This window comes from Macaca fascicularis, chromosome 7 (genome assembly GCF_037993035.2).
Source record: "Macaca fascicularis isolate 582-1 chromosome 7, T2T-MFA8v1.1".
In the NCBI taxonomy this organism is placed as follows: domain Eukaryota; kingdom Metazoa; phylum Chordata; class Mammalia; order Primates; family Cercopithecidae; genus Macaca; species Macaca fascicularis.
The window spans coordinates 141,051,798-141,076,686 of record NC_088381.1 but is presented as its reverse complement, the minus strand read 5'-3'; the positions used below and the strand labels follow the sequence as shown (position 1 = coordinate 141,076,686).

Here is a 24,889-nt window from a genome sequence, read left to right as displayed (position 1 = left end):
CATTAGGTTCTGACCCACACTAGCTGTGTGACCCCTGCCTCAGTGCCTCATCCATAAAACTGGGATAATAGTAGGGGTTACCTCAAAGAGTTCGTATTTAAATTAAACAAGGCGGATATAAAGCGATACTTGTCCTGTACATGTCACTGCCCAAGACTGGGAAAACCCATACATGCTTAAAACAGAGAAAAGAAGAGGTAGTTTAGAGATGGTGCTTTCTCTTTTATGTGTGAAAATATGAAAATACAGAAAAACTAAATAATTTCCTAAGATTACTAGGAGAAAGAACTCTGAGTCCAGAGCTCCACCTATCCAATTACAAAGGTATTTTGTAAGGGAAAGGCAGGAAATCTGTATGTAAATTCTAAATTATAAGAAAGAAAAAGTAGAATTCCACCCTCCAATAAAATCTGAGAAATAAACAGAAGAACAAAAGTATAATGGGATCCTGGTAAAAGTCACAAGATCAGTCTACTAAAGCAAGGAAACCAAAGGCAAGTAAACACATGCAGACAAAATATATATGGTGAAAAAGGGATAAAGAAAGGAATTAAGAAACTAGCATTTTTAAAGTGGGGGAGGCAAATGCTTCCCAGCATGGGTTTATATCACTTGTTTTTGGCCTTCTGAGTGTTGGTAACAACCTGTCATCATCACGCATACCTGTCATCTTTAATGGTATCCATACATTACTAACAGATTATACAGACGGCTATCACTTAACACTTCCACTCACTCAAATGTTCAACAAGCAAGGTTAAACTCTGTATAACTTTAAAGTTTACAAGCATTGAAAGGTATTGATATTACTAGTAACCAACTAAATGCAAATTAAGACATTTTCTTTACCCATAAAAACCAGCACATAGTTTTAAAAAAGAAATTCAGCACTGGTGAGGTATGAGAGATACTCTCATTCACTACCGGTGTTAAGTACAAACTGATATAAGCTTTTTGAAAATGGGATTTTGTATCCCAAGAGAGTTACAAATACGTAGATAATTTGCCCCAGAAATTCTACTTCTAGGATTTTACCCGAAGGAAATAATTTGAAAAACTGAAAAAGCTCTAGGCATAAAGACAGACATTACTGTTTTTTAAAATAGTGAAACACTAGAAACAAATGTGCAACATCAGGGACATTTGAGAAGTAAATTATAAGGTACTTGAGTCAAATATCTCATAGCCATAGAAATATTTTCTAAGAATTTATAATAGAAAAAATGCTCACACCAAAGTAAAAGGACACATACTGATTATACATTTTAACCATGTTAGAAAAGTATACAGAAATAAATACTAGAAAGAAACAGAGTAGATTCCAACATTTGGAAAGGTAATTTTTTTTTTTTTTTTGGTAGAGACAGGTCTCACTATGTTGCTCAGGCTGGTCTCAAACCCCTGACCTCGGCCGGGCACAGTGGCTCACACCTATAATCCCAGCACTTGCAAGGCCGAGGCGGGTGGATCACCTGAGATCAGCGGTTCTAGACCAACCATGGCCAACATGATAAAAACCAGTCTCTACCAAAAATACAAAAATTAGTCGGGCGTGGTGGCAGGTGCCTGTAATCCCAGCTACTCAGGGGGCTGAGGCAGCAGAATGGCTTGAACCCGGGAGGCAGAACTTGCAGTGAGCCAAGATCGAACCATCGCACTCCAGCCTGTGGGACAAGAGCGAGACTTTGTCTCGGGAGGAAAACAACAACAACAAAAAAACTCCTGACCTCAAGCAATCCTCCTGCCTTGGCCTCCCAAAGTGCTGGGATTACAGGCATGAGCCACCATGTCTGGCTGAACATTTATAATTTCTATTATTTGAAAATGATCTTAAAAGGTGCATGACTTGTGATAATGTGTAACTTTTTCTAAGGTATGAGTCTGAAACGTGCTAGTTGGCTGAAACTCAGCAGTAGGCCACTTGGCAAAAGAGCGAGCTAGAGGAGGAGAGGCTGAGAAGGGTGCGTCTGTGTCTTTCCTGTACAACCTCCCAGCGCCCCACTTTCCGAGGAATGAAGTAATACGGTAGAGATGGTGAGGGGGTGCATGATGGCTACCAGTTTAGGCAAGGTGTGACCAGTCACCAGTGAGTTTAATACCAGCATCTGAACATGGCTTTATTGTTCTGTACTCTAACATGAAAATCTGATTTTAGTTATACCGTATTTTATAGGGACCATTATATCCTATAGTGTTATTTGTGAATGAGGAGATTCACAAAGGTCTTAGAGTGTATTTCTTCAGTATACTGTCAATCAAAATATTAAAACCACTTAGGGCCAGGCGCAGTGGCTCATACCTGTAATCCCAGCACTTTGGGAGACCAAGGCGGGAAGTTCACTTGAGGCCAGGAGTTTGAGACCAGCCTGGCCAACATGGTGAAACCCCGTCTCTACTAAAAATACAAAAATTGGCTGAGTGTGGTGGTGGGCGCCTGTAATTCCAGCTAATGGGGAGGCAGAGGCAGGAGAATCGCTCGAAACTGGTGGGTTGAGGCTGCAGTGAGCCGAAATCGCGCCACTGCACTTCACTCCAGGCTGGGTGACAGGGCAAAGCTCTGTTTCAACAAACAAACAAACAAAAACCCACTTAGATTGTGCTATTATATGAAAATGTTTATTTTTCAGTTATATCTTTTTTGTTTTCTGGTTTTATTGTTTGAGACAATGGCCTAAAAAGGCATTGAAATCCAAAATAATATGAATTATCACTAACTCTTGATAATTAATCACAATATATATATTTTACACTACTTTTTTCATGACATATAGATTCCATGCATATAAAATACTTCCAATATTTGTTTTTTGTTTTCTTTTACAGACAGGATCTTGCTATGTTGCCCAAGCTGATTGTGAATTCCTGGGCCCAAGCGATCCTCCTGCCTCAGCCTCTGAGCCTGGCATTACACATGCACCTGGCTTCCTTTTTGTATTTTTTGAATGTTCCACAGTGAAGAGGAACAAAACTAAAAACTAACTTAGCTCTAGAAGACAAAACATTTTTTCTTTCCTAGATCAGTTAAGTTACTGTGACAGGAATACCCAACCATAAGAACAGGGTGGAAAGCAAAGATCTGTGTCTCATGCTCACCTTATAGCACCTGTATTTATACAGAACCACCAGGAGGATAGTCATGACAACAATGACACTGATCATGATGGCCGCATTCAGAATTGAGTGCAGGGCTCTCTGGCCCACAGTCTCGGTATCTTCTGTGAATGGGGTATAGATTCTACAATAAAACAAACACAAAAGCCCTAGGTAAGTGTTAATGGAGATCCCCAACCACATTACCACCTCCAATACAGAATTTTCTTTTTCTCGATTCAATTCATATCTTATAAGTCACTCTTCCCCAACTCACCAATCTAGCTAAGAATTTTTCACCTGAGAAAAACAGCTACACTCTAAAATAATTGCTTCAAAGAAAATATCTAATATATGGAAAGGACTTACATATGAACCAGACACTGGCTCCATCTAGTGGGTGCTTTATATTGAAATAATTATAATACCTCATCAAATGTTTTTTGGCTACAGCTTATTAGGAACTTGTTATAGAACCAGATTCTGCCACAGAAACCATGTGGGCTGACAAGTGGTTGTCAGAAGAAAGGTAATATGGCTTATAATTAATGCCTCTCATCTGTAGAGTAATTGCAACTGGAGTTGTCTTAAGATAATGTCACATATCCATCTTCCCCTTGTTTCTCATTCACAGAAAAACATTTTTATTCCAGGTGCCAATATTCCCAGCCAAAAAGACTTTACTTCTGACTCCCTTGTATTTATGAATAGCTATGAGAACAAGTAATGGCAATGACTTTTAGGGAGATGTGTTGTGTATGGAACTTCTAAGAAAGGAGTGAATTCTGCTGACATGTCCTATGTTCTTTTCTCCCCTACTCCTTCCTACTGTCAGAATGAAGGCTAGCGCTCCAGCGTGGACCCTGAAGTAACCTAGAGGTTAGAAGCTAAAGAAGAAAGAAGGAGATTGAGTCCTTGATGAACGTGAAGCCACTGTACTAATCTGGACTGCCTACCTCTGCACTACTCTACGAGAGAGAAAGTATGTGCATTATTTAAACCAGTTGTTTTGATTTTCTATTAACAAAGTCAGAAACATTTCTATAAAAAGTCAGATAGTGAATATTTTAAGCTCTGTGGACCATATGGTATCCAGGGCAACCACTCAGCTGTGCTACTGTAGTGTGAAAGTAGCCACAGACAATGTATAAACCAAGGAGCATGGTCACGTTCCAAAGAAAGTTTATTCACAAGTTTGTGAATAACTTTATTACACCTTTGTGGAAAGCTAGCAGGCAGATCTGGCCTGTGGCTGTAGCTTGCCAATGTTTGTTCTATAATATGTTGCCAAACCTAACCCTAACCTATACGGATAATATTGTTCAATCCCTCTAGTTCTAACCCCTGCCCTTCATCTGCTGTCTCAGATGCTCTACCAAAAGGCTAAAAGTTTGGTTTTCAGAACACCATGTAGTTTTTCAGACACTTCACAACTTCAAATTCTAAAACTCAATTACAACTCTTCTTTGGGCCCCATGAGAGTCCTAGAGATGGAACTAGATGACATTTGAATCAAGCATTTTTCTTGGAGGCCAAGGGCTGACATCAGCAGCACTGGGGAATCCACATGACAGCTCCCCAAGAGTCTAGAGAGTGCTGGCTTGAATTAGTTATCCATCCTTCCAATTAACGATTTGTTTGGCCATTTATTATACACCTCACCCCGGAGACACAGTACCCTCACAGGCCTTGCAATAAAGAAGGAAATCAGGCATTAAATAAATAATGTAAATAAATATATATTTGCAAATTGTGACAAGTGAGAAAGAACAAGTTGCTATGAGAAAATATACCAAGAAGGACCTAATCGTGTTAGGAGAAACAGGAATGTTATCTTTGAGGATTTAACATTTAAGTCAATGTTAGATGTGAGTTCTAAATTTCAAACAATATGTATGTTCAATTATTTGCCTTCTACTTTTAAACTTAACTTCCTTGTAAAGCAACCTTTTTTGATTACCTCCTCCACCTTTATTCTGATCACCTGCTCCATCCTCATTCCAATTACCTGCTACCTGCCCTGCCCCGACTCCTGCCAAAGCACTCACCCCATCATTCTCTTTAAATTAGCCAACTGGAATTAGTTTAGCCTGTGCGGTCTAACCCTAGCCAATAGGGGAACGACATAGCAGCAGGGACCACGTGTGTCAGGGTAAGAACCCCTTCCCCTCCCTTGTCCAAATGTGCGCTTGCCATTGTTCCATCTGTAAGGGCGCACCCTTCTATAGAGAAGTAACTTGCCTTGCTGAGAAATAAAAGGAAAATTTTATATTCTAGTGCTATTTCTTTTGCGGCACCGAAACTTTATACATAACACCAAGAGAGGGATGACAGGAATTTAACCCACCAAAGTCAGAAAAGGAAAGAATACTCTAGGCAGAAAAGTAATGGGCGCCCAATGGCCCTGAGGTGGAAAAAAATTTATGTGTTCAATTCAGCCTAACTTCAGTCCTATCCAGTAATACCATACAGGAAACATACTTCTGCAGTGTTCCTTTTCTCCACTTAAAACATCAAGTAATAACCCCTTGCTCTCAACTGCTCCTGACCATCACAGAGGATGGACTCTCTAGCTAAGTCCTGCCCCTCCAATGCAGAGGCCTTCAAGGTGATGATGATATGCTGTAAAGAAAAGCCACACTGGCTTTGAGAATAATAAAACAAAACTTATACGTACAGCTGCCCATCCTTCCGGGTATAAAAGCTGACTGACTTGATGGTAGCCACGACCACCACCATGCAGAGAGTCACGGGGACAAAGAGCATGATCACATGTTTGGCGCCATATTTCAATGTCAGCTCCTCATCTTCTTCTTCATCTTGCTCCACCACCTGCCGAGAGTTACCCTGGGGTCGTCCATTAGATAATGGCTCAGGGTGGCCAAGGCTCCGCCTGTCGTTGTGCTCCTGCCGTTCTCTATTGTCATTCTATAAGTACAAGAAAAACGTTTTCAGTAAATCAGATTCTCAGCAGAATCAAGGTAACGGTTAGACCTGGGATTAACAACAGACCCGTCACTACATGAGTTCTAAAAACCTGAAGCAAGAAAAAACAATTTACAGGAAGTATGCAGTTTAAAAGTCTAGATTATCTATCACTGTTCACTGAAGGCACTCAGGTCCTCTCTTTTACCTGGGTCTTGGCTTGCTCCATTCTCTCTTTTCATCCCAACAAAATACAATTGTACTTATCCTTTGAGATGTAGCTTAAAGACTGACACCTGCATTAAACCTTGTTTATTGGCTGCAGCTCCAAGCACCTTTTTCAAATTCAGCTTTCTGTGATTCAGACCACTTACGCAAGGAACTCTCTTACCCTAATTAATAAGACTTTAAAATCCTTGTGTCAGAGGCATTTGGACCAGAGCAACTCTATCTTGAATAGGGGCTGGGTAAAATAAGGCCGAGACCTACTGGACTGCATTCGCAGGAGGTTAGGTACTCTTAGTTACGGGATGAGATTGGAAGTCAGCACAAGATACAGCCCATAAAGACCTTGCTGATAAAACAGGTTGCAATAAAGAAGCTGACCAAAACCAAGATGATGAGCAGAGTGACCTCTGGTCATCCTCACTGCTCACTATACGCTAATTATAATACATTAGCATGCTAAAAGACACTCCCTGCCGGCACCATGACAGTTTACAGATGCCATGGCAAAGTCCAGAAGTTACCTTGTATGGTCTAAAAAGGGGAGGGATCCTTAGTTCCGGGAATTGTCCACCTCTTTCCCAGAAAACTCATGAGTAATCCATCCCTTGTTTAGCATATAATCAAGAAGTAACAGGCCGGGCGCCTGAAATCCCAGCACTTTGGGAGGCCAAGGTGGGCGCATCACTTGAGGTCAGGAGTTTGACACCAGCCTGGCCAACATGGTGAAACCCCGTCTCTACTAAAAATATAAAAATTAGTCGGGCATGGTGGCACATGCCTGTAATCTCAGCTACTCATGAGGCTAAGGTAGAAGAATCACCTGAACCTGGGAGGTGGAGGCTGCAGTTAGCAGAGATTGTGCCACTACATTCCAGCCTGGGTGACAAAGCAAGGCTCACACACACAAAAAAAAGTGGTAAGGTCAAAGAAGTGACATAATCAGCTGTTTCATTTTTAGCAAACTTGACTGAGTGGCAATGAATGAGATTTCCAGCATAAGGAACTAGCATTGGTAGAGATATGGAACACAGTAAGATAAGCAGACTGGAAGACAGAAGTACTTTAGTTAGAGACGTAACCAGGCAGTCAAGTCCAATGGCAGTTACCAATAGGACTTTCAAGCTCAGAAGGGTCAGAGGAAGTCAATGGTCTCTATAGCCTCAGAAATGGATGAAATAGCTGTGGAGAGAAAAATACAGTAAAAAGATGACCAAGGAGAGAAGTGTAAATAACCCCTAAGCTTAACCAGCAGGTGATGGGAGAAAACCAGAAAATGAGATTAAGAGAATAGAGGAGAGGGAAGAAAACTCAGGAATCAATATAACACAGAAGCCAAAAGTGGAGCACAAATCAAAGAGGTGTCATCAACAGTATGGCAGGATGAGAGCTAAAAAGACCCTGAACTGGCAATGGGAAGTTCATCAAGGGTTTTACAAAAGTAAAACAGTGAAGAGGGAAGTCGGGTTGAGATGAGACGGGATAACTCCCTTGACCCCCTCATGGCTCGGAGCGTGGCTCGTTTACTTGGCCACCACACACTCAAACCCCTTGCAAGAGGAAGTGTGCAAGCGAGTGAGTGAGTGTGGGAACCAGAGCAAACGAATGCAGGAACCAGCCGGTTGCTCCTCTCTGGCAGGAGCAGGCTCTGTGCAGGCCCGCAGCAGCATCCAAGTGTGTTACAATCAATGCTCCTTCAACTCTGCCATTCAGGGATGGCCAAGGGCCAGCCAGCTCAGTGGAGGGTCAGGGTGGCAGCCCCTGCTCTCTCCTCTTGGCACCCAGGTTCTCTTCCAGTGTCCAGGAATAATCAGGTCACACGAACAGATCGAAGGGTAGTGTATGCAGAAGATTTTACTGCGCGATGGAAGTGGTTCTCAGTAGGATAGAGAGTTGAAAAGGGGATGGCATGGGAAGAAGGTGATCTTTCCTGAAGCCAGGCCATCTCTGGCTGGGCCTATTCTCCAAAGCTGCACCACCTGAAGTTAGCCACATCCATCCATAGTCTCCAACGCTCAGCTGCTTTTCTGCTCACTGCTCAGCCGCTTATATCACCAACGCTCAGTTGCTTGTATTTCTGACAATCAGTCGCTTGTATTTCCAACACTCAGCCATTTATATCCCTGACGTCAGCTGCTTGTATTGTTCTGCCAGCTGCTGAAATCTTTTTTTTTTTTTTTTTTTTTTTTGAGACAGAGTCTCGCTCTGTTGCCCAGGCTGGAGTGCATCGGCACAATCTGGGCTCACTATAAGCTCCGCTGCCTGGGTTCAAGCAATTCTCCTGCCTCATCCTCCCAAGTAGCTGGGATTATGGTGCCCAGCACCACGCCCAACTAATTTTTGTATTTTTAGTAGAGATAGGGTTTTGCCATGTTGGCCAGGCTGGTCTTCAACTCCTGACCTCAGCTGATCCACCTGCCTCAGTCTCCCAAAGTGCTGGGATTATAGGAGTGAGCCACTGTGCCCAGCCCAGCTGAAATATTTTTATGGGCACAGGATAGGGGCATGGCAGGCCAAAGAGGCAACATTTGGGTGGGGAAAAATGGGGTCAGCTGTTTTCACTTAGGGCTGCAGTTCCAGGTTTAAGGGTGGAATTTAGCCGGGAGCCCAGCCCTTCTGTATCAGTGTCCTAAATCACAATGGGCTGGAAAATGATTGAGAATTGAGAAGGTAAAAGCAATCATTCTTCGAAGCAAAAAAAAAAAAAAAAAAAAAAAGGTGGAAGAGGCTTGCAATAGAGAGTGATTTAACTTGAAAAAGTTATTTTATCCAACCCCACTGGAAAGGAAGACAAAACCAGAAAAGGTTATTTTAGAGCTCTTAGAAACTTGAGCATACTTACCACGTCAAAGCGTAGACTGAAGACTAGAGGAAGAGACAAAGTGGGTATTAAAACTAATGGAATAGGATAAGGGATAAAGGAGGGTGCTATAGTTTGAATGTTCCCCTGGAAAGTTCATGTACTGGAAACTTGGTTGCCATTGTGGTGGTATCAAGAGGTGAGGCCTTTAGGAAGTGACTGGGTCATGAGGACTCTGCCTTCATGAATGGATTACAGGTTCAGTATCCTTTATCTGAAATGTTTGGGACCAGAAGTGTTTCAGATTTTGCATTTTTGAATATTTCCATTATACTTATAGGTTTAACATACCAAATCTAAAAATCCAAAATCTAAAACGCTCCAATAAGCATTGCCTTTGAGCATCACACTGGTACTCAGAAAGGTACGGATTTGGGAGCACTTTGAATTTCAGACTTTCAAATCAGGGATACTGAACCTGTTATGTCGCTATCGCAGGAGTAGGTTAGTTATCGTGGGAGTGACTTTGTTACAAAAGCAAGCTCTCTCTTGCCCTTCTGCCTATCCACCAAGGGATAATCCTCCTCAGGTGCTGGTACCATATACTCTTGGACTTTCCAGCCTCAAGAACCATGAGTTGAATAAATTTCTTTTCTTTATAAATCACCCAGTCTCAAAAAGATAAAAAATAAATCAATAAAAGATACAAAAAAGAAGAAAACAAACAACAAATAAATAAATAAATAAATAAATCACCCAGTCTGCGGTATTCTGTTATAGCAATACAAAATGAACTAAGACAGACGGGAACAAAAAAAAGACAGAGGCTGGCGATATAAAGGCATGGTGCCCTCTCCTTCAGTCTGGAAGTCAGGATTTCTCTTCAAACAGTTATGAAGACCCAAACCCTACGAGAAATGGAAAGGAAACTATTCTAAAGCATAAAAGGTAGAAATATCTATACCACCCATCAAGAAAGATTATTTTTGCTGAACACAAGTCACCATAGTGGCTAAAGCCCAGTAGAATGGAAATGGTTATACAGAAGGTGAGGCCAAAGGGACCAGAACATAGTGTGATAGACAGCAAGAAGCAGGAGAATTGAGAATTCATACTTTTATTCTTCCACAGAAGGAGGTGACTAAGTCATCTGCCAAGAAAGTTATATCTGCAATTGATGTTCAGCAGTACAAGTCTGAACAACTTAATTGGCTGATTAATGTTCACAATAAACATACAAGTAATAATAGCTATCTCTATATAGTATTTGATATTTACAAGGCACTGTCACATTATCTTACTTATTCTTTTTGTCTGGAGAAGTTTTGGTAAATGAACACACAAGCAACTGATCCAAAATCTCACAACCAGAAAACAGCAGAGGTAGGAATCAAACTAAAGTCTCTTGCCTCAAAACTTGTTTTCTTTCTATGGCACCACAGCCATCAGTTTAGGTCATATGAACAGTTTAATTAGCTAAGTCTAGCATGAAAGGGGCAATCATATGCTCATTCACGGTCCCCAACCGGATGATCTGGTTTATAATGAACATTAGCCAACTCAACCCTGCCCTGCCCTGCCCTGCCCAAGGCTGATAATGAGATGGATACTAGAACACTGTTTAACTTAACAGTAATAAACACATTCACAAACCCTTCCTCTTTGTAGTATGTTGGACACTACTTTTTTTTTTTTTTTTTTTTTTTTTGAGACGGAGTCTTGCTCTGTCGCCCAGGCTGGGGTGCAGTGGCCAGATCTCAGCTCACTGCAAGCTCCACCTCCCGGGTTTACGCCATTCTCCTGCCTCAGCCTCCTGAGTAGCTGGGACTACAGGCGCCCGCCACCTCGCCGGGCTAGTTTTTTGTATTTTTTTTAGTAGAGATGGGGTTTCACCGTGTTAGCCAGGATGGTCTCGATCTCCTGACCTCGTGATCCACCCGTCTCGGCCTCCCAAAGTGCTGGGATTACATTTTGGAGACAGAGTCTCATTCAGTCGCCTAGTAGTGGCACAATCTTGGCTCACTGAAACCTCTGCCTCCCAGGTTCAAGCGATTCTCGTGCCTCAGCCTCCCGAGGAGCTGGGATTACAGGTGTGTGCCACAACACCCGGCTAATTTTTGTATTTTTAGTAGAGACAGAGTTTCACCATGTTGGTCAGGCTGGTCTCAAACTCCTGACCTCAAGTGATTCACCCACCTCTACCTCCTGAAGTGCTAGGATTACATGCGTGAGCCACTGTGCCTAGCCATGGACACTTTTTTTTTTTTTTTCCTTCCGAGACAGAGTCTTGCTCTGTCACCCAGGCTAGAGTGCAGTGGCACAATCTCGGTTCACTGCAACCTCTGCCTCCCAGGTTCAAGCGATTCTCCTGCCTCAGCCTCCCGAGTAGCTGGGATTACAGGCATCCGCCACTGCGCGGGCTAATTTTTGTATTTTAGTAGAGACAGGGTTTCACCATGTTGGCCAGGCTGGTCTCGAACTCCTGACCTCATGATCCACCCACCTCGGCCTCACAAAATGCTGGGATTACAGGCATGAGCCAGTGCGCCTGGTCAGATACCACCTTTTTTTTTTTTTTTTAATGGAGTTTTGCTCTTGTTGCCCAGACTGGAGTGCAATGGCGCGATCTCGGCTCACCACAACCTCTGCTTCCTGGGTTCAAGCAATTCTCCTGCCTCAGCCTCCTGAGTAGCTAGGATATACAGGCATGCACCACCACGCCTGGCTAATTTTTTGTATTTTTAGTAGAGACGGGGTCTTATCCATGTTGGTCAGGCTGGTCTTGAACTCCTGACCTCAGGTGATCTGCTCGCCTCAGCCTCCCAAAGTGCTGGGATTAAAGGTGTGAGCCACCATGCCCAGCCCAGATACTACTTTCAAAACTGATTTTGTTTTCAGGAATGGTGGCACACACCTATAGTCAAGTGCAGCCCAGGGAATGTAGTGAGACACCATCTTTAAGGAAAAAGATACTGTTTTAATTTCTTTATTTAAAAAAAGTACAATTTGGGCTGGGCGTGGTGGCTCATGCCTGTAACCCCAGCACTCTGGGAGGCTGAGGCAGGCGGATCACCTGAAGTCAGGAATTCAAGACCAGCCTGGCCAACATGGTGAAACCTTGTCTCTATTAAAAATATAAAAATTAGCCAGCGTGGTGGTGGGCACCTGTAATCCCAGCTACTTGGGAGGCTGAGGCAGGCGAATCGCTTGAACCCAGGAGGCAGAGGTTGCAGTAAGCCAAGATTGTGCCACTGCACTCCACCCTGGGTGACAGAATGAGATTCCGTCTCAAAAAAAAAAAAACAAAAAAAAGTACAATTTGGTGACAGAAGTGTTGGTTACAGACAAAAATGGCAGATTCATTGGCTGTCCAGATTTAATTTACGAATGAACATATATATATGCAAATAAAAGAAGCAAGTTCCTAAAGTATTTTATAGGGTACTCCAATTAATCAGAAGACTATGGCTGAATCACTATATTTTATGGGTGAAATCATAGTGTGTGAAATTTGGAATTTAAAAGTCTCTAACTTACGTTATCATATCTTGGGTTTACCCCAGTGACACTGTATTATATAGTGGTAATTAGCCCAAGTTCTGGGGTCAGACTACCAGGATTTGGATTTCTCTTCTATATAGTGTGATTTGGGACAAGTTATTTAACCTCTTTGAACTTCAATGTCTTCATCTGTAAAATGGTGAGAAAAAAGTATCTCCCGATAGAGTTGTAAATTCTACTGGGATAGTACTTGAAAGACATATCTCATGGTGTCTGGCACATATTAAGCATTCAGTAGTTTTACCATTTATTCTACATATAAACATTCCTATGGCTACTAGCAGGTGCCAAGGTATAACTGATCTCCTCTTAGGGTACAGTCCAGATGAAACTGCATATAAAATTCCAGACATTTTTAGTCTATCAACAGAAAATCATAGGCACTATGGAATTAGAAAAATCTGTTTCCCAAATGTTGATCTCCATCTCTGACCTCTCCCAGAACTCTATTCTAAGCTTCTCCTCTGTCTTCTCCATTTATCTCAGTAAACAGCAGTACCATTCTCCCAGTTTCTAGGAAGTCCCAAATCTACGAATTATTCTTTCTTTCTTTCCCTTCCTTAGTACCTCTGTCTAGTCAGCCCGCAAATTCTGCCAGAATACCTCCAAAACACCTCCTGGACCTATCTACTTCTTTCTATGTCCGCAATCTTTGTGGTTCAAACCACTATTACCTGTCATTTGGATTACTGTTAATAGGCTTCTAATTTGGTCTTTCTGCTTTTATGCTCCCCTAGTCCATTCTCCACACTATAGCCAGGATGATTTTTTTTTTTTTAAACAAAATGAGATCATGTCATTCCTTTAAAACTCGATTACATGGCTTCTTGTCATGCTCATAACAGAATCAAAACTTCTTAGGCTCGTGAAGTCTAAAACGGTTTGTTCCTTGCTCTGACCACAGACTGTTCCTCCTCTCTCCATTCCTTTTCTCAAACTGGCCTTCTAGTTCCCCACTCAGGGCTGGTTCATCTGGAATGTCCTTCTCCCACCTGACTGTTCCTTGTCACTCAGTTCCCTCCTGGTAGAGAGAGAATTTCCTGACTATCGAATGTAAGGAACCCTTTCTCTACATTGATCTGCTGGTTTTAATTCTCTGAATCGTACTTGTGATCATTTGATGTAGCTCCTGTTTGTTACTTGATTATTCATCTTTATCTCCTTCGAATATAAATTTTCTCCAAGGACAGCACAAGTTCTTGATCTTTGCTGGATCTCTAGTGTCTCCTGTACTCAATAAATATTTGTTGAGTTAATTAATGAATGATTCCTAAAAGACTGTTTGTGAAGCCTGGCTAATTTTTTGTAGAGACAAAGCTTCACCATGTTGCCCAAGCTGGTCTTGAACTTCTGGGCTCAAGAAATCCTCCCAAAGTGCTGGGATTACAGGCATGAGCCATCGAGTCCAGCCGTCTTGTACTTTTAGATTGGAGTTTTGGGTTTCAGAGATTTGTAGTTCACTGAAAATGAAGCACCATGTAGGTGTGCCTGGGAGGGAGTGTGCTAAGAATTCTTACTAAATAAAGTTCAATCAATCAAATGTTATTGTACTTCAAAAATTCTCCAGGGAAATAAATTGTCAGCTTCCATTTAAAGACTGTATTCTGTTTAAATGTGCTATTAAAGTAAAATGTGTCATAAGAATCTACAGATAATAATCGAAAGGAAAAACAGGGCTCTTCAAAAAAAGTACAATTTATTTGTTAAAAGCAGGTAAAGCAAAAATTAAAAATAAAATAAATAAATACACAGGTGAAACATTTACGTGGTTTCAAAGAAAGTACTAAAAGGTATAGAGTATAAAATCTCCCTCTTAATATATACCTAGTTTCCTAATCCCCCTGCTTACTACTGTTATTGTTCTCCTGTGAATCCTTTCCAAGTTTCTTTCTACATATGCAAGCAAATACAAACACACACTCTTACTCCCCCTTTTCACACAAATGGTAGTACAGTAAATGTACCATGCAGCATTTTGTTTTCTCCACTTAACTATGTATCTTAAGAGATTTTTCTACACATCAGTACATAGAGAATATCCTCATTCTTCTTATTTTTGAGATAGATTCTCTGTCACTAGGCTGGAGTGCAGTGGCATAGTCACAGCTTACCACAGTCTTGACCTCCCAAGCTCAAGCAATCCTCCCACCTCAGCCTCCTGAGCAGCTGGGACTGCAGGTATGAGAAAGAGAAAGAGAGAGAGCAAGTGAGAGAGAGAGAGAGAGAGAAAGAGAGAGAGCAAGCGAGAGAGAGAGAGAGAGAGAGAGAGTATGCCAAATTGCCCTCCCTATGGATTACACCAATTTAGAGACTCAGCAATGCAAGAGATTGCCTACTTCACCACACTGTTGCTAACACCTTATGTTAGCAAGTGCTTAGATTTTTACCAATCTGATGGGAGAAATATGGAATCTCGGCATAATTTTAATATCTATTTCTCTTATTATCAGGACAGTTGAGTGCTTTTTCATCTATGTCCTTTTTCTATTTGACTTTAACTTTTTTTTTTTTTGAGATGGAGTTTTGCTCTTGTTGCCCAGGCTGGAGTGCAGTGGTGCAATCTCGGCTCACTGCAACCTCGGCCTCCCAGGTTCAAGTGATTCTCCTGCCTCAGTCTCCCAAGTAGCTGGGATTACAGGCACGTATCACCACACCTGGTTAATTTTTGTTTTTGGTTTTTTTTGTTTTTTTTTAAGTAGAAACGGGGTTTCACCATGTTAGCCAAACTCCTGACCTCAGGTAATCCGCCCACCCCTGACCTCCCAAAGTGCTGGGATTACAGGCGTGAACCACTCTGCCCGGTCTTAATTTCTAATCACTAATTATTAATTAATTTTAAAAATAAGTGTTACAGCTCTTTTAAAATTTGTCTAGCGATTTTTCTAGTTTTCACTGGGAACTGTCCCCCCTAAAAAAGGTAAGTGCCAGCTATGTGCCAGACACTGTGCTAGGTGCAGTGCCAGGGATACAACAGGGAGCAAACAGATAAGGTTCCTGGCTCTCATGAACTGCTTTCAAGCAGAGGGAGACAGACAATAAACAGGATAATTACACAGTGGGATAGTACTATAAAAGGAATAAACAGGCTGCTCTCAGTGTACTGCCTATGGGCTAGCCCAGCTCCACAAGGAAGTTAAAAAAAAAAAAAAAAAAAAAGGAATAAACAAGGTGATGTGATTAAAAAAAACACCTGGTATGGGACTACTTTTAAATAATATGGCCAGAAAATACCTGGCTGAGGAAGTACCACAACATGACCTGAAACCTGAAGGATGAAAAGATGTACAAGGCCTGCTATACAGTAAAGGGAGTAACTCAGCACATCAAGGTTGTTCAAACTCTGCACAGGCCAAAAAAGGATTCTTTCCCTTCCCAGCTCCTGGAAGACAACCTCTAAACCCTTAGAATATCCGGCCTGTTAAGACTTCCTGGGTGGGTGCAGTGGCTCATCCCTGTAATTCCAGCACTTTGGGAGGCTGAGGCGAGTGGACCACTTGAGGTCAGGAGTTTAAGACCAGCCTGACCAACACGGTGAAACCCCAGCTCTACTAAAAATACAAAAATTAGCCGGGTGTGGTGGTGCATGCCTTAATTCCAGCTACTGGGGAGACTGAGGCATGAGAATCGCTTGAACCTGGGAGGCAAAGTTTGCTGTGAGCTCAGATCACACCACTCAGATCACACCACTGTGACAGAGTGAGATTCCATCTTAAAAAAAAAAATTAAATTAATTAAAAAGAAAAACAATTTCCCTTGTTTACATGAGGCACTGGGTCATGCCAACAAGTTTCTGCTAACAATGTGATCTATGGTGAGGGCCTTGAGTCACACGGTATCAGCTTGGCCTCTGAAGAAGCCAGAGAACTGAGGTCAGCCACGTGTGACCCGGACACCACGGCTCAGCGAGCTTCCCAGGTTGCCAGTATTCCACGTGTGTTGTCATACACTGTTGCTGGAAAAATTAAGCACTGTGTGCACAACTCCACTGGGAGAGGACTATTGACTGCTTGTGCCTGGTGGTGTCTCCTGGACCCTGCCCTATGTGTCTTTTTCTGTTGCTAATCTGTATCATTTCAATGTATTAAACTACAATTTGAGTATAAAACCTTTTCTGAGTTGAGTCTTTCTAGCAAATTACTGAACCTGGGGGTAGTCTTACAGATCCCCAAATATCCGGTACAATGAAATTTACAGGCCGGGCGCGGTGGCTCAAGCCTGTAATCCCAGCACTTTGGGAGGCCGAGACGGGCGGATCACGAGGTCAGGAGATCGAGACCATCCTGGCTAAAACGGTGAAACCCCGTCTCTACTAAAAAATACAAAAAACTAGCCGGGTGAGGCGGCGGGCGCCTGTAGTCCCAGCTAATCGGGAGGCTGAGGCAGGAGAATGGCCTGAACCCGAGAGGCGGAGCTTGCAGTGAGCTGAGATATGGCCACTGCACTCCAGCCTGGGCAACAGAGCAAGACTCTGTCTCAAAAAAAAAAAAAAAAAAAAAAGAAATTTACAAAATATTGTACAAAATTTACAAAATATTGCTAAGAGAAATTAAAGAACAAAAACAAAAATAGACAAATGGGTCTACACCAAGTTTTAAAACTTCTACACACCACAGGAAGCAGTCATCAGAGTGAAAAGGCAACCTACAGAACTGGAGAAAATATCTGCAAATCAGGCTGGGTGTGGTGGCTCAGGTCTACAATCCCAGCACTTCGGGAGGCTAAGGCAGGTGGATTGCTTGAGCCCGGGAGTTCAAGGCCAGTCTGGGCAACATGGTGAAACTCCGTCTCTACAAAAAATACAAAAATTAGCTGTGTGTGGTGGTGTGTGCCTATAGTCCCAGCTACTCAGGAGGCTGAGGTGGGAGTATCACTTGAGCCTCGGAGGCGGAAGTTGCAGTGAGCCCAGATTGCATCACTTTACTCCAGCCTGGGTGACAGAGTAAAACCCTGTATCAAAAAAAAAAAAAAAAAAATTGCAAATCATGTATCTGGTAAGAGATTAATATCCAGAATACATTAAAAAGTCCTACAATAGCATAAACCTGGGAGGCAGAGCTTGCAGTAAGCCAAGATCGCGCCACTGCACTCCAGCATGGGTGACAGAGCAAGACTCCATCTCAAAAAAAAAAAAAAAAAAAAGTCCTACAATTAAACAACTGGAAAAAAACAAATAATCAGATTTTTTAAATGGGCAAAGGACTTGAACAGATATTTCTTCAAAGAAGATATACAAATAGTCAAGAAGCATATGAAAAGAAGCTCTACATCTGTGTGATATGGGGGGAAAAAAAAGATGCTCAACATCACTAATCATTAGAAAAATGCAAAAAAATACTACAACTGTTAGGATGGCCACTATCAAAAAACAGAAAGTAACAAGTGGTAGTAAAGTTGTGAAGAAATTGGGACCACTATGCACTGCTGGTGGGAATGTAAAATGGTATAGCCACCATGGAAAACAATATGGAGGTTCCTCGAAAAATTAAAAACTACCATATGACCCAGCAATCCCATGTGTATATATATACCAATGAGTATACATAAAAAAGAATTGAATTACAAACCAGACCTCAAACAGGTATGTGCATAGCCACTTTCACCACAGCATTATTCAGTATAGCCAAGAAGTGGAAGTAACCCAAATGTCTACTCATAGATATGTGGTATATACATAACACAGAATATTACTCACCCCTTAAAAAGGAAATCTTGTCACATGCCACAATATAGATGAACCTTGAGGACCTTACGCTAAGCAAAATAAGCAAGTCACAAAAAGAGAAATAATGTCTGATTCCACTTATATGAACTGTCTAGCCAGCTGGGCATGATGGCTCACACCCATAATCTCAGTATTTTGGGAGGCTGAAGTGGGAGGATTACTTGAGCCCAGGAGTTTGAGATCAGCCTGGCCAATATGGTGAGAACTCGTCTACAAAAAAATTTAAAAATTAGTGACGCATGATGGTGTGCGCCTGTAGTTCCAGTTACTCAGGAGACTGAGGTAGGAAGACCGCTTGAGCCCAGGAGGTGAAGGCTACCATGAGCCAAGATCATGCCACTGTACTCTAGCCTGGGTGACAGAGCGAGATCTTGTCTTTAAAAACAAAAAAACAAAAAAACAAAAAAAAACAAAAAACAAAAAACAAAAAACAAAACCCACAAAACTCAAGTAGTCAATGTTATAGAAAAAGAAAGTATACTGCCACGGGCTGAGAGAAATGGAAAATAGGGAGTTGTTCAATGGGTATAAAGTTGTTCAATGAGTATAGTTTCAGTTTTTCAAATCCAGAAGCCTCCCCATGAGACCCATGACTGATGGAACAGATTGACACACATATGGACAACTGATTTTCGCAAAGGTACAAAGGCACTTCGGTGGAGAAAATAGTTTTTTTAAAACAAACAGTGCTGAAACAACTGAATATCCATATGCAGAAAAATGAACTTTGATCCATACCTTGGACCATGTATATAATCAACTTGAAAAGGATCACAGACCTAATGTAAAACACGAAACTATAAAGCTTCCAGAAGAAAATGTAGGAAAAAACTCCTGAGAACTTGAGGTAGGCCAAAGTTTCTTAAGATGTGACACCAAAAACGCAATCAATGAAATACAAACTGAATTAGCTGGGTGCAGTGGCACACATCTGTAGTCCCAGCTATTTGGAAGAATGAGGCAGAAGAATTCTTTGAGCTCAGGAGTTTGAGGCTGCAGTGAGCTATAATCACACCACCAAACTCAAGCCTGGGTGACAGCGCAAGACCCTGTCTCTTTAAAAAAAAAAAAAAAAAAATCTGCCCTTCAAAAACCACTGTTAATAAAAAGAAAAGCCGCAGTCTGGGAGAAAACATTTGCAAATTATATATATTACAGAGGACTTGTATCCAGACTATGTAAATAATTCTCAAAATCCAATGAGAAAGCAATTTTTAAATGGGCAAGAGATTTCAACAGACAAGTCACCAAAGAAGGTATCAGGATGACAAGTACATGAAAACATACTCAACATCATTACTCAATAGAGAAATGTAAATTAAAACCAAAATGAGATATAACTATATACCTTTTATAAGAGCTAAAAAATTTAAAAGACTGACAGTATCAAGTACTGACAGGATGTGGAGGAACTGGAACTTGAACTGCTGGTAGAAACATAAAATTATACAACCAGTTTGGAGAGTTGTTTGGTAGTACCTTAAAAAGGTTAAATATAAGGCTGGGCATAGAGGCTCATGCCTGTAATCCCAGCACTTTGGTAAGCCAAGGCAGGAGGATCACTTGAGGCCTAGAGTTCAAGACCAGCCTATGAAACATAGAGAGACTCCATCTTCTATAAAAAATATAAATAAAAACTGGCCAGGTGTGGTGGCTCACACCTGTAATTCCAGCACTTCGGGAGGCTGAGACAGGCAGATCACTTGAGATCAGAAGTTCAAGACCAGCCTGGCCAACATGGAGAAACCCAGTCTCTACTGAAAATACAAAAATTAGCTAGGCGTGGTGGCAGGCACCTGTAATCCCAGCTACTGAGGAGGCTGAGGCAGGAGAATCACCAGGAGGCAGAGGTTGCAGAGAGCCAAGACTTCGCCACTGCACTCCAGCCTGGGCGACAAGAGCGAAACTCCATCTCAAAAATAGATAAGACAGATAGACAGAAAAAAAAAGCTAAATATACACCTAACCGTACTGGATCATATTTTACTCCTAGGTATTTGCCCAAGATAAATTAAAGCATATGCCCATACAAAGACCTGTACATAAGTATCCATAGCAGCCACTATCTGTAATGCTTCAGAACTGAAAATCCAAATATCTACCAACAAATAAATACATGAAAAACTGTGGTATACGACTCAGCAATAAAAAGGAACCACATAACATTGACGAATTTCAAAATAATTACGCTGAAAGAAAGAAGCCAGACAAGAATCTGTAAGTTGTTTTTTTGTTTTTTTTCAGACAGAGACTCACTCTGTTGCTTAGGTTGGAGTGCAGTGGCACGATCTCAGGTCACTGCAACCTCTGCCTCCTGGGTTCAAGCAATCCTGTCTCAGCCTCCAGAGGAGCTGAGATTACAGGTGTACGCTACCACCCCTGGCTAATTTTTGTAGTTTTAGTAGTGAAGGGGTTTCACATTGGCCAGGCTGGTCTTGAACTCGTGGCCTCAGGTGATCACCCACCTCGACCTCCCAAAGTGCTGGGATTACAGGCGTGAGCCACCGTGCCAGGCCTGTAAGATACTATTTATATAAAATTACAGTAAATGGCTGGGCGCAGTGACAAAACATGGTTGCCTGGGGATGGGGAGGAATCGGAGGAGAAAGAGAGATTACAACAAAACATGAAGAAACTTCTGGAGGTAATGGACATGTTCATTATCTTAACTGTTGTGGTGGTTTCAAGAGTATACATATGGGGGGAGGGGGGAGGGAAAGCATTAGGAGATATACCTAATGTAAATGAGGAGTTAATGGGTGCAGCACACCAACATGGCACATGTATACATATGTAACAAACATGCACTGTTGTGCACATGTACCCTAGAACTTAAAAGTACAATAAAAAAGAAAAAGAGTATACATATATATCAAAACTTACCACACTGTATATTTTAAACATGTACATTTTACATCAATTATACCACAATAAAACTGTTTTCAAAAATGTATCTTTCTTGGGCTGGGGGTGGTGGCTCATGCCTGTAATCCCAGCATCTTGGGAGGTTGAGGCGGGCGGATCATCTGAGGTCAGGAGTTTGAGACCAGCCTGGCCAACATGGTAAAACCCCACCTCTCCAAAAAAAAAAAAAAAAAAAAATTAGCCAGGTGTGGTGGCATGTGCCTGAATCCCAGCTACTCAGGAGGCTGAGGCAGGAGAATAGCTTGAACCCAGGAGGCAGAGGTTGCAGAGAGCCAAGATCGTGCTACTGCACTCCAGCCTGGGCAACAAGAGTGAAATTCTATCCAAAAAAAAAAAAAAAAAATACATCTTTCTCAAAGGAGTGCGTAGGTGCTTTGAAAAGTGTCAAATGAGAGGAAAGTGGTACTAGAATACCAAGGGATTTCCAAAAGGAAAAATCTTGGTAGCTAAATATGAGAATGATGACTTAAGCATGGTATTATCTATAAAGCTATTTTAAAGAAAGGCCGGGCGCAGTGGCTCAGGCCTGTAATCCCAGCACTTTGGGAGGCTGAGGCGGGCAGACCACGAGGTCAGAAGATCGAGACCATCCTGGCTAACATGGTGAAACTCCATCTGTAGTAAAAATACAAAAAATGAGCCGGGCATGGTGGCGGACGCCTAAGTAGTCCCAGCTACTCAGGAGGCTGAGGCAGGAGAATGGTGTGAACCCACGAGTCGCAGCATGCAGTGAGTTGAGATCGTGCCACTGTACTCCAGCCTGGGCGACAGAGGGAGACTCCATCTCAAAAAAATAAAAATAAAAACCTTTTTATCATGGAAAAAATTCAAACAAACATTGTTAGAAATGTACAATGAAGCCCATGTGCAATTTATTCAACTTCAATAATTATGAACTCATGCTAATCTTGTTTCATCTACTCTCCCCCTCACTTTGCCACTCCAGTATTATTTTGAGGCAAATCTTAGATACATAATTTCCTTCATAAATATTTTAGTATTTCTAAAAGATGGGAACTTGAAGCCTTTTGCATTTGTGGCTTGATAGCTCATTTCTTTCAAAATATTCTTATTTTTATTTATATTATTTATTTTATTATTATTATTTTTTGAGACGGAGTCTGGCTCTGTTGTCCAGGCTGGAGTGCAGTGGCATGATCAATGCTCGCTGCAACCCCCACTTCCCAGGCTCAAGTCATCCTCCCACCTCAGCCTTCCAAGTACCTGGGACTATAGGCACATGCCACCATGCCCAGCTAATTATTATGATTATTATTATTATTTTTTTTTTCGTAAAGATGGGGTTTCACCATGTTGCCCAGGCTGGTCCCAAACTCCTGAGCTCAAGTGATCCATCCGCCTCAGCCTTCCAAAGTGGTAGGATTATAAGTATGAGCCACCATGCCATAAAATATTTTTAAATGGAGTCTTAGATCCACAGCAAAATTAAGCAGAAAGTACAGAGAGTTCCCACATACCCTCTCCAACAGGCACAGCCTCTCTCTGTCAACATCCTGCACCACTGTGGTAAACTGTTACAACAGATGAACCTACACTGACAGTCCAGTTTACCTTAGGGTTCACTTTTGGTATTATACAGTCTATGGGTTTGTATAAACAGACAATGACAGGTTTCCATGATTACAATATCATACAGAATAGTTTCACTGCCCTAAAAAATCTGTATGCTTCAGGAGGCCAAGAAGGGAGAATTGCTTGGGCCCAGGAGTTCAAGACTGGCCTTGGCAACATAGCGAGACCTCAGCTCTACAAAAAAAGGAAAACTAACAACAAAAAATATTAGCCAGGCATGGTGGCACACACCTGTACTCCCAGCTATTCACAAGGCTGAGATGGAAGAATCACTTGAGCCCAGGACTTAGAGACTGCAGTGAGCTATGATCACACCACTATACTCTAGGCTGGGTGATAGAAGGAGACCCTGTCTCAAAAAAAAAATAATAATGATAAAATATATTTGATTCTATGCTGGACATATAAATATACCTCATTCTTAAATATGGCAATTTTGATAAGAAATGTTAATATTTATTGAACAAGTATGTGCTAAGTAGTGTACTAATTCAGGTTATCTCATTTAATTTAAATAAAACTCTAAGTTAATTGCTATAAACTTCATTTAACAGATAAAGAAACTGAAGTTTAGTGAGGCCAGATAATTTGCCAAATATCATAGTGCTAAGAAGTTCTAGAACAGGCCGGGCACGGTGGCTCACGCCTGTAATCCCAGCACTTTGGGAGGCCGAGGCGGGCGGATCACAAGGTCAGGAGATCGAGACCACGGTGAAACCCCGTCTCTACTAAAAATACAAAAAATTAGCCGGGCGCGGTTGTGGGCACCTGTAGTCCCAGCTACTCGGGAGGCTGAGGCAGGAGAATGGCGTGAACCCGGGAGGCAGAGCTTGCAGTGAGCCGAGATCGCGCCACTGCACTCCAGCCTGGGCAACAGAGCGAGACTCCGTCTCAAAAAAAAAAAAAGAAGTTCTAGAACAGAGATTCAAAGTCCAACTGTTTAGTCAAGAGACCCTACTGTTAACCACTACCTTTACACTACTAACTGGGTAAACCATAAGCAATTAATAAAGATTGAGATTATTGCCACATTCTCACTGTTATAAATAAAACTTCAATAAAAATTCTTGGCAATCCTCTGGTAATATTTTTATAGGATAAACCTCTAGAAGTAAAATGCTAGGTCAGATTAGATTAGGTTAGATTTAATTGCTAAATTATTTCCAAAAGGCATGTGTATCTGTAGATTCAATTAACAGCTTGCCTCCAAATAAATACTAACTCCAAAGAACACAGCATACAAGAAAGCCTATTTCCCTACAACCTCGGTAGCAGTGTATCAATTTTAACTCACTGATAGGTAAGAAGTGAAGTTTTAATTTTTATCTCTATTAGTAAGGCTGATCAACTAGGCTTTTCATATATTTATTGCCATTTCTATTTCTTACTCCATAAATATTGCTTGTAACCTTTGCTACTGAGTTAGTTGTTCATGTTCCTTTTTAATTTCATAAGAATTCTATGTATATTGGGATATATCCGTCATGTATTTCAAGCCGTTGTCCTAGTTCGTTTTGGACTTTGTTCACGGCAGTTTTTGCCACGCATTTTTTTCTTTTTTTGAGGCAGGGTCTCACTCTGTTGCCCAGGTTGAAGTGCAGTGGCATGATTACAGCTCACTGCAGCCTCGACCTCCTAGTCTCAAACAATCCTCCTGCCTCGGCTTCCCAAGTAGGTGGGACCATAGAAGCACACTACCACACCCCACTAATTTTCACGTTTTTTTTTGTAGAGACAAGATCGTGCTATGTTACCCAGTCTAGTCTCAAACTCCTGGTCTGAAGGGATCCTCCTGCCTCAGCCTCCCAAAGTACTAGGAATACAGACATGAGACACCACACCTTGCTCTACAATTAAGTTTATAACTGTGTGTTCTTGAATATGAACTTAGGTAATTTTATAAAGAAAACAGTAACTGATTTTTATAACACCCCAAATCCTAATGTTTTTCAATATATACACACATATACAGTTATAAGTGTTTACAAATATTGTATTCTACCCTTTTCCCTTAATATTTTATGCACACATGTAAGCAGTTAACATGC

The 24,889-nt window shown here is 41.6% G+C and overlaps 1 protein-coding gene and 1 non-coding gene across 5 annotated transcripts in view; one reads left to right on the top strand and one right to left on the bottom strand.

The window, feature by feature from the left end:
• The window catches only part of PSEN1 (presenilin 1), an 80,314-nt gene that overhangs the window by 38,486 nt on the left and 16,939 nt on the right, over positions 1-24,889 (bottom strand). For all 4 annotated transcript variants that reach the window (XM_015453975.4, XM_073997701.1, XM_005561705.4 and 1 more), the window contains exons 4-5: positions 5,768-6,018; positions 3,094-3,235 (exon numbers count right to left, since the gene is read on the bottom strand). In XM_015453975.4, coding sequence (XP_015309461.1) covers positions 3,094-3,235; positions 5,768-6,018 — 393 coding nt within the window. The remainder of the gene's footprint in view (positions 1-3,093; positions 3,236-5,767; positions 6,019-24,889) is intronic.
• On the top strand, positions 15,445-15,508 carry LOC123574812 (U7 small nuclear RNA). The gene has a single exon (XR_006699996.1). It is a non-coding gene; the product is annotated as a U7 small nuclear RNA (small nuclear RNA).